This window comes from Triticum dicoccoides, chromosome 3A (genome assembly GCF_002162155.2).
Source record: "Triticum dicoccoides isolate Atlit2015 ecotype Zavitan chromosome 3A, WEW_v2.0, whole genome shotgun sequence".
In the NCBI taxonomy this organism is placed as follows: Eukaryota; Viridiplantae; Streptophyta; class Magnoliopsida; order Poales; family Poaceae; genus Triticum; species Triticum dicoccoides.
In genome coordinates this window covers 711,678,667-711,689,288 of record NC_041384.1, presented here as the reverse complement: position 1 = coordinate 711,689,288, position 10,622 = coordinate 711,678,667, and the positions used below count along the sequence as shown (strand labels likewise).

Sequence of the window (10,622 nt, the reverse complement as noted above, 5' to 3'; positions counted from 1 at the left end):
CTACATAATTACAGAACTATATAATGTTGATAGAAATAGCAACCCCATAATCATAACCTATTATTTTTATTTTCTCCAAATTGGCACTAAAATGTGCCAATGAGAAGATGGAGAGAAAAAGGACATGGGGTTGCATTTGAAATATTTAAGTTCAATATATAACTAAAATATAAAGCATAAGGTAGTTGTGTCTATGTGATGTTGATTACTTGGCTAAACTAGAAGAGATAACCTGCACGTTGTCACGGATTGGTAGGTTGAAAACATGGATAATTAGTTATGATGTGATGGCAAATGATTTGGTATCCATGCATGATTTGTTGATGTGAAAATGGTTGGTTGTATGAAAAAGTAGTTACTAGGTGGGTAGATTAATAACGTGACAGACATGCATGGTTTGTTGACGTGGAAGGGCTGCATGCTTAGGAAAAATAGTTAGTGGGTTGAAACTAGAAGATAATGTTAGTTGCAATAATAAATACATATAAAACATAAATAATACTCCGTCCGTCTCATAATGTAAGACGCTTTTACAAGCTATGTTAGCTTGTAAAAGCGTATTATATTATAGGACGAAGGGAGTATTTACAAAAACTAAAAGACCAGATACATTGATCATCACTAAATTCTATCTCGATATTTAAACTCCTGCTTCGACATGTATACCAGAGCACAAATGATGGACCGCCAAGAAGCATAAAAAAATAAGCTCCCAGTTAACTAGTAACTGCACACTAGCTCGAGCTCGATTCATGTAATGCAAGCTGGGCTTGTGTTGCGTTGTGGGACAGAGATCCAATGACATGCCCATGGCATGTCAGGCAGTAACATGGCCGTTGGATAAAAAATGTAGGGTCTCACTTTCACATACTGTAGCAGAGAAACATTATATAGGTGTCTACTGTTCAATGTCCTGTAGAGACGGTCCTGTAACACTGACACTTTTCATCATTGTTATAGATGGCTGAAAGTCTCAAACGGATGGCTGAAAGAGGGGGGCATGTTACAGTACAGTTCACCAGTGAAATGCCCATGGATCTCAGTTACACAGGCGGGAGGAAACTAGTCAGTGAGTGAGCACGCAATCTGTTTCTCTCTTTTCTCATGCTACAAGGAGTGGACGAATCCATTTTATAGGCTGGCGTCTCTCCACCATCACTAATAGCTATATGAGAGTGAACTATATGCACCAGAATTTCAGTAACGATAGGATACCAAGAATCCTCAAATCCAACACATAATACCAAGAATCTTAAAATCGTCTCTGCCACATATGTTCTGAGTTTCTACAACAAGAACTGTGCGCATGCATGCACCATTGGAACCTACTACAGAAATCTTTCAGTTGCTCTGAGATCAAGTAGCCAGCAGTGTCTTCTATTCTATCACACAAAAGTTAACCTAAGGATAAGCATTGACTACATCACAACACAGATGATAATTGCTTTTACTACAAAGTTGATAACTGACTCATGTATTAGGACCAAGACAGACCAAGGGCTCTCATTTTGCTAATGTTGCGCTGTGAAATCTGCCACTACGAAATGCTGAGAAGACCTCCTCGCAAAAGAAAAAGGTTGAGAAAAGAGCATGCGTGTGCGAGAAGATTGCTTCGGGGCTCACAATTGGCGTCAAGGTTTAATCACATTCAAAGCTCTTGACTTGACTCGTGAGCACCTCTACTAACCATCAGGACAATGACTGCAGGTTCACTGACAAAAAATGAGTAGTCCCTACTTCAAGAGTTACTATTTTTACTCTAGACCCTGGTTTGAGAGTAACTTCTCGTCCACCTGCCACGTGTCACTTCAACTATAATAAAAAAAAGACCTGATCTAAATTTTCATTTATAGTTGAAGTACCAAGATTTTGTGTTTCTTTATACGAAGAACATGAGCCGCGACCGTTTGCAACAAAATTCTTCCGTTAATACGGTAAGCCAGTCAATAGAGGAGAAGAGCCAAAGGCTGACCCAGAAAGTGAAAGCTTCTGATTACCCAGTGGAATTGTTGCATATAAAGGACCCGTCTCTCCTCTTAACGTTTCAGTGTGCCCGCCCAATACACCTGAGGTTTCCTTCCAGCAATGGCAGCTCAGACTGGAGCAGCAGTCCTCCTCGCCAGCCTCCTCCTTGCTCTTGCAGCCATCGCCAGCAGCAACACTGAAGGTACATGCATACATGCTAATTACTTTGCGTCTCCCAAGTGACTTCCTTGTTGCTCAAAGGTTTTGTGCTGCTGATTTACACACATTTTTTGTTGGTATCCGGAGGCGACATACTTTACGCGCAAAGGCAGGCGTGGAATGACCCGAACGGTGTGCTGCAGAGCTGGGATCCGACCCTTGCCAATCCCTGCTATTGGTTTCATGTCAGCTGCAACAACGAGAACTCCGTCGCCCGAGTGTATATATGCCACCCATGTTTTTCTTCACTCCTCCTTGTTCTGAACTGAAGGCCGAAACTGAATTGATCATGGTTCTTATCGACATTCAGAACCTTGTGACTTGGACAAAAGTTCCACTACCTGAGTTCTTCCTAACTGTGCGGGGATTTGGGGAATGCAGGCATCTCAGGCCCCCTCATTCCTAAACTGGGCCAACTGAAGAGCCTTCGATACATGTAAGTTCTACTGCAACTTGCTGCGGAGTGCAGACCTGTCAAATTACACTCAAAGTTTCTCTACAGTACAGAATGACATTCTCATCTTCACAGGGAGCTGTATGAGAACAAAATGAGTGGACCAATACCGGCGACGCTGGGAAACCTGAGGAGACTGATCAGCCTTGAACTTTACAGCAACCATCTCACAGGCACGATACCGGCCTCGCTCGGGAACATAGGGTCGCTGCGTTTCCTGTATGAGTCCTGCTGTAGCAAGCTCCTTTTCTGATTACGAGATGCTACGACACCTATCGTCTCCAAGTGCTGAAAACAATCTGTTGGTGTCTCTCTACAGAAGGATCCATCGGAACAAGCTTGCAGGAGGTATACCGGCATCGTTGGGTCGTCTGACGAAGCTTCTCGGGTTGGAGCTTCAGGAGAACATGCTGACCGGCACGGTGCCGCCGGAGGTCCTCTCTCTTGTTCTTGTCGGAGAATTGACTAAGCTGTGAGTAGTAGGAGTACATACAGTTGGTTTCACACCACAATTTGCATCTGTTTTCCTCCTTCCTTTCCCAGTGACTGTTGACGCGATATCTTTTATCTTCACACAGTAATGTTGCGGAAAACAATCTCACCGGCACTGTCAGATCATCTAAACAAAAAGGTGGGATGCATATTATTCATGTGACATGTATAGCTAGAGGTTTGGTGCTTTGTGCTCACACGAATTTCAGATTGGCATCACTTGCAGTGACTACGGTCATCCAAGACACGTTCAACTGAAGACTAGAAGCTGAGCAGCATGGCAAACTGAACTTTCGTAAGAATAAATTGAATGGTTTTCCGTTCTGAAACTGCCGACAGTAGCTGCATGCAGCCTGGGCTTTTGTAGACCTCTGTTCCGTTAAGAGTCAGGGCTTACCTCTCCTTCAAGAAACAATAGAAGAAATACATAGTTGAGTCCATTGTTATTAGCAGGAAATTCAAAATAATGATTCATCCTTGTGGTTTATCTTAAGTCACATCCATACTTCTACATCCGTTTGAGCGGCAACTAATTCCGGACGGAGGGAGTAGCACATGGTGCTTCAGGAATCTTGAAGCTCTGATGCTCAGCAAAGATCTTCAGTGTGCACGACAGTCGCCAAGGATGATGAGTGAAACACTCACCCGTTTCACTCGCCTGAGCAACCATACATGAAGAAGAGTACATAGCACACAGATTTATCTCAAATATAATGACACATAGACATAGCTGTGTCTACCAAATAGCACGTCCAAATGTACTGATAGCATCACAACTTTGGTTCAGAGAAATAAAGGATAGCTGCTGCTGCAGCAAACAATGACCCACAAACTTAACAGACTAGTTCAAGACTCACATCAATGACACAAACAATAGCTTATAGCTATGATTTATTCTTAAATAATAAAGATGGTGCTAAATAGGGCAGTCTTCCGATAGAAATCAGAAATGCAGCCTTCCTCCATATCACGCCGACAAGACTTCATGCTTCATCACACAGTAACGGTGATCACCCCTGTTCTCAAGTCTTACTCTTCATCCCCCTAAAGTAACAACATCGGATCAAACATTAGCAAAGGGAACACAATTAAAGGCCTTCCTTTGTATATAAGAGCACAAGAGTAGCTGGCACGATTCGGTACAAACCTTAAGTTCTTTTCCTCGATGAGCTTGTGGATGCCTCGGCCTCCTGCCGCGGCGTGTTCCGGTTCGGGGCCAGCACAGGCTCCTCCCGGACCGGATTCACTGGAGTTTCAATTGATTGCTATTCAAAGTCTTCATCATACTCCTCGTCAGACACGTCCTCGTAAGCGTTCACCTCAACCTGGTAGCGAAGAATGCCTCCTATCCCACCAAAGCCCCTGCAGAACTGAGATCCTTCCTGCGACTTGTTCGTGATGAACTCCAATGTGCAACCAAACTGCCGATAGTTTTCGGCAAACCACTCCAGTAGCGAGGTATTCTCAACCACCTCCAGGTCTGCAGATGTTGCCTTATCTTTGAAGTTGCTCTGATCTGCCTCCTGTGCCTTGTTGAAGTGCTTCATAGAAGTTTCTCCAGTGGCAGAATTCTTCAGGACGTACCGGTTGATGTCAAGATTTTCCCACACAATGAGTGTCTCAACGGCACCCATTTCAAGGGCAGCCATGGTGTCATCCACACCAAAAACATACTTTCCAGTGTCTTGACTTATCTCCTCAAAGTACTTCCCAATCAGCTTCTTTTCTTGGATGAACTTGACATTGGAAAGGACTTCAGCAGATATCTCAATGGCCTGGTTGAAGCCATTCTCTCCGCCATAAGAAACATCAACCACCTTGAGTATCTTGGTTGCCAAGCGCTGATCAAACATGTCAGACTGACTCAGTTCAGTCTTGAAGTCAGCAGAACCAGCTAGAATGAGCCCAGAAACATTTGGCTGACTGGTGGCAGGGTTGATGAAGAATTGTGTAGCAAGCTCAGCTGTTTTGCGCACATAGTTGTGGCGTTTCTCCATGCGCAGACGGGCAAAGCGAAGTGCTGACTGGCCTCCTCGTCCATGCTTCTTTGGGAGATCAACAGAGAACTTGTGAAGAACCTCTCTAGTGTTGCCACTCAGTGTTCCAAAAAGTGTTCCGTTACCATCCATGACAATGAAGCCAAACTTATCATCAGACTCAAGCAGCTCATTCAATGCCTCAGTGTGGAACTTGTTGTCACAGAGATACAGGGAAGCATTAATTGGCCTGAATGGCTCAAAGTCAAAGGTGACTTTCTTCTCTTTGCCCTCATCAGTCACGATGGTTCCAGTATAAAGTACTAATCCATTGGGTGGAACTCGATTGTACAGCTTCAACCTTTGCTGAGCAGAGGTAATAGCAGCCAAGACAGACTGCCTGTTGACCCTGCTCTTGATGTTTGAGGCAGTTCCATATTCATCACCCAACATCTTGGTTACTCTTGAGACCTGATCACGAGGTGGCATGATCAGCGATATCATGCTTGTCCCATTTCCACGGGCAGCATCAAGCCCTTTAATCAGCTTCTTAACTTTCCAGATCTCAATGTTCTTGTCGTTATCATGACCGTCCGCCATCTTGGTTGTGTTCCCACCTCTGCCTTCACCTACAAGATAGAACATCCAGAGTAAGTATAAAAAATGCTAATAGTAGCTGTCGAGAAAGCTGAATAACATATTATTGAAGGAACAGAAGTAGGAATACATCAAAGCATCATATAAATGAGAAATGTAACTTTCGTTCTTGCAGTCATGAAAGTAAATAACACAAACAAATGCTGAACAGGTTAATGGACATACAATGGCAGATAGGAATTGCTGCAAGTATTTATAATGGTGTACACATGCATAATCAAAGAGAATCATGGCAAAATTGATTAATTAAAGAATAAAAAATCTTCAGGCCAAACAAAGACAACGGTTCCAATGGCACTAAATAGGGAATCTTCTTCAATAGGACATGGCACAGATATATCAGTGGTGAGGATGTATACAAAAAAATAGACAGAGCCTGGCATATTTTAGGACAAACAACCACAAACTGAAATAAGCATGTAAAAGACAGCAAGTACACTTGGATTTACGGTTATACGCATGTACGCACAAAACAACAAATGCAGAACCAGTTAAACCATGTACCATAGTTGAGGATCCTAGGGACCCAGCAATCAAGTGCAAAACAAAACTATCTAAATATACACGTTGAGATGACTGATACTACCAGCTGCATAATAATGCAAAAAGGTCTTTCAAACAATCGAACAGTAAATCCATCATCTTCCATGTTCCCATTGAAAAATTAAATAATCTATTTACTCCCTGTGAAATCAACCTCGACCAAAGCGAAGCATTCATCCATCTATTCTACCAACAACATGAAACAGGGGAGCGGGCACCCGAGGCTTTGTGGACAGAACGGATGCCTGCTCAACCAGTTAAAACAGTGGAACAGAGTTGATGGCCCTATCACCCTACAGACCCAGCACTCAAATGCATAACCAACAGTAGTATATAACAACAAAATGCACACGACGTTCAGAGTGGGTGATACCACCAGCCGCACAACGAGCACGCCCAAAGCTGAAAATTCAAACATGAGTCGGAAAAAAAAACTCACAAACAGTCGCACAGCCAAATCCGTCATCTTCGACGCCTCTGAATCTCTACCCGACAAATTTCCGCGGGCAAATCGCAGCCAATCCAATCGTCGCCACTAAATCGACCTCGACCAGAGCAACGCGCCCATCTATACCAAAAATCCTCCCCGACACCAATTCCCCAAACAAAAAAACAAAAACAGAAAAACAGGGGAGGGCGCCGCGGGGTCAGATCGAGCACTCCCGAGGCCAACAAACGGCGCGACGATGGCACGCACGGACGGGCATAATCGAGCCGGCACGGGCCAGGAAACTCGCCGGCGGCGGCTCGCGAACGAATAAATAGGTACGTGCATACGGTTGATCGAGAGAGGGAGGCGGGCGTGGTTCGTTACCTCGGTCGGCGGCCGGCGGCAGGAGGGGGAGGGGGGCGGCGCTAGGGTTTGGCTCGAAGAATCTGGGTGCGGCGGTGGAGGAGGAAAAATCGGGGGGCAGGCGGCTTTTATGCGTGGGGGGTCGTGTGGAGTCCAGGGAAGAACCCAACCTCGGATCGGCTGCCTGGCCCCGGACGGACTCCGCGGCCCGGGCCCGCCCGCTCGGGGCGCGGGGGCCGCGCGATCGGGATCGGACGGCGGGGCGCGCAGAGGGGCCGGGTCTGGGCGCTTCTGGAGGAATATTGGTTGATTTTGGGTTGACGCGTGCGTCCCACGCGCCGTGCTTTTGCTTTTGCTTGACCCGCGAGGAAACGACGCTTCTCTTTTGTTTTGTTTTCTCTCGGACTGGATGGAAACGGGAACAAATTCTCTTCTCCTGGCGCCGTGCTTGCCAAGTTGATTTTCCACCGCTCCTACTTGGTATGATTGCAAAAAGGGAAAAAGTTTCTTTTTTTCGGATAACGGCAAATGTTTTTTTTCTTCGGAGAAACCTCCCAACTATTCATGATCCGGAAAACAATACAAAGGACACCAAAAGTAACAAAAAAAGTACAGCTAGGTTCATGGACTAGCTAGCGACAACGACGACGATTACAGCCCCTAGAGCAGGACAAAGGCGCACGGTCATCATCATCATCGCCCCTGTCTAGCCAAAAGCGGGTAAACCCTGCCGTAGTAGACAGTTGGGGAGTCATCATGGTAAGACCCCACGTGACTGGCGCACCGGAGCAACAACCGTCACCGATGAGGTGAATCGTAGAACGAAAGGTTCAAAGTTGTGGACAAACGACCAAAGCCGAAGTAAGACTAGATCCGTCGAATACCAGAACAGGCCGAAACCCGCGAGATTCAACGGAGGCACACGCCCACCAGCGACGCTAGATGCACCATCGAGACGGGGATCGGATGTGGGTGACATTACTCCTGTTAGGGGACATCGCTGCCGCCACACAACCCAAGTCGAGACACTGAACCAACCAAGAACGAGATGGTATACCTCCCGCCGACGAGGGGCCGAGGGTCCTTCGCACCTTCATGGTCCAAAGGCCATCAGAGGCGGAGAGGACCGATGGCGGCGTCGACGGGGGGAGGGAAACCCTAGGCGCCTGGTAGTCGCTTCTTGGAAAGAGGTAAACGTTGTTTGGATGGTCGTCTATTCACACACAGAGGCGACGTGGCCCTACGGTGGCGTCGATAGGATGAGGGGAAGCCCTAGTCGCTTGGTAGTCGCTTCTTGGGAGGAGGTAAGCGGTGGTCGGATGGCCGTCTATTCAAACCAAGACATAATTGAAACAAGTTTCTGACATGGTAGCATTCCCAGGTAGGAGTTTACGATACTTGTGTCGAATCACAAGCTTTTCATTCGTCATTTTGAACCATGTGTCGTCGGAATAAACCTGACAGTACCTACGAGGGTATCGATGGAGGAGCCATGAACATGCAATGGGAATAGATGGGAACAAACACGAGAAATTTACCCGATTTGGATTCCCTCGCTAAGGGGCAAAACCCTACTCATGTTGTGAGATTATGCTCTTGTGTGTGAGATTGCAAAATTAACAACCCTCGGTATGATGCACCGGCCATGCCTTATATAGCACAGGACATAGTTAGGAAACACCAAGGCTGATTAATTTAATGCTATCAGTAACTGTCTATTGAATGACGACCGTTATTTCTGCTAATTATTGCATGGGTAACGTCTAAGGGGTCCCGGTTAAGGTGTTTGGGCTAAAGGGTCTCCCATGATCGGGGCAGGGGGTGCACGATTGGGATCGGGTGGTGGGGGTGAGTGTGCAGGCAAGGTCAGCGTGTTTCTTTTGGAATGTAGTTGGGACTTTCTTTATTATTGCTTTTAGTGGAGGAATATTCGTTGATTTTGTTTGACGCGTGCATCCGACGCGAGGAAGGGCAACCGCTTGCTCTGCCTGGCCCATGATGAAGATTCTTCTCTTTTGTTTTTTCCTCTTGGATGGAAATTGGAAGAAGGGAACAAATTCCGTTCTCCTGGCGCTGCACTTGCCATGTTTCCAAGGAGCGCGTCATTGATTTTCCATAGGTCCTCCTATCATGAAGAAGAAACCCTAGCATCCAAAAAAACAATATCCTCTTCCTCAGTCGGACCTCACTCTAGCATCCTGAGTGAAGGGGATGGGATCATCTTTTCTCGTCCTTTGGGTAGTAGATTGTGGGTCAAGGTGACAGCGCTTCGAGGGTGATGTTGGTGTCATATCGAATAAAAAGTCCTCCGGCTTTAATCCTGCCTCGGTGATGCTTCATTAGGCGTTGTTGAGGAACTCTGGAGTTTTTGTACATTGTTTCGTCAAGGATAACAGGTTTGTTATTTGTGTCATCTATCGACGTGGTTCCATGTGCATCCGCGGCGACAACTTCGTCTTCTTCAACAACCTCTTCCCTCGAGCCTTCGGGAATAAAATCATCGGTTTGGCATGGCGATACTAGCACGAATGCCTATCTAGATATGCTTGGTTGATTCTCAATCTCTATCATATGCAATGGTCTACTAATATGGTGATTCAACGAGATTTGTTTCTCTATTCGTCTTTTTCTCTTCTCTACGGGTGTTTGGTAGGGTGCATGAGGGTAAGAGTTCCCAATCCAGCTCACTTTTGCTTGTTTGATAGGGTCCATGGGCTCACATTTGTAAAAAAAACTGTTCATAATTTCAAATATTGTTTAAATTTTCAAAAAATATTCTGCATTTCAAATTTTATAGAATTTCAAGTTTTGTTTAAATTTTCGAAAATGTTCAGAATTTAAAATTTGTTTAAATTTTCAGAAAATGTTCGGAATTTCAATTTTTTAATTTTCAAAAAATGTTTTGAATTTAAAATTTCGTTTAAATTTAAAAATTAGTTTAATTTAAAAAACAAAATTCAATATTTTATAAAATTCAAAAAAGTCCAGTCTTTCAAAATATGTTTAAATTTTCAAAAAATGTTCTGAATTTTAGTTTTTATTTAAATTTTCAAAAAATGTTTGGAATTTCAAATTTTGTTTATATTCTCAATAAAAGTTTAGAATTTCAAAATATTTTAATTTTTTCATGTTTTTTAATTTTGTTCACCATTTAAAATAATTATTCGGAATTCGAAATTGTTCGGCATGTCTAAACACATGCAGGCTGTCAAACAAAGTCTCAACTCAGCATGTCTCAGTGCATACACCGCTGTCAAACAACATCAAATGCATGGACTCAACATGTCTACACTCAGCATGTATGAGAGGAGAACAACTAGGCTAGGTCCATACATGCTACCAAACACACCCTGTTCCTTGCAAGTACCTCCGTGGGTGGGTTTCTAGATGTTGCCTATTATTGACGTAGGCCATAGTGGTGCAACGATGAAAAATTAGTCTTGGCTTTGACAATAACTTAGCCCCCCTGTTTTTACCTTAGTTTTTGTGCATGTGGGTTCAGTTACTCTATCTAACTAGAGAA

The 10,622-nt window shown here is 44.6% G+C and overlaps 1 protein-coding gene and 1 pseudogene across 1 annotated transcript; one reads left to right on the top strand and one right to left on the bottom strand.

The window, feature by feature from the left end:
* Positions 1-2,085: 2,085 nt before the first annotated feature.
* On the top strand, positions 2,086-3,388 carry LOC119273061 (annotated as a pseudogene).
* A 368-nt stretch (positions 3,389-3,756) lies between these two features.
* Positions 3,757-7,231, bottom strand: LOC119270387 (eukaryotic peptide chain release factor subunit 1-1-like). The gene is made up of 3 exons (XM_037552394.1): positions 7,121-7,231; positions 4,278-5,735; positions 3,757-4,174 (listed from the first exon to the last, which is right to left on the bottom strand). Exon 2 carries the CDS (start codon positions 5,704-5,706, stop codon positions 4,396-4,398), a length of 1,311 nt encoding a protein of 436 aa, XP_037408291.1. The 5' UTR covers positions 5,707-5,735; positions 7,121-7,231; the 3' UTR covers positions 3,757-4,174; positions 4,278-4,395.
* Positions 7,232-10,622: the final 3,391 nt, after the last annotated feature.

Excerpts from the sequence above, each read along its gene's own strand:
- LOC119270387 (XM_037552394.1), bottom strand. The coding sequence starts at position 5,706 with ATGGCGGACGGTCATGATAACGACAAGAACATTGAGATCTGGAAAGTT.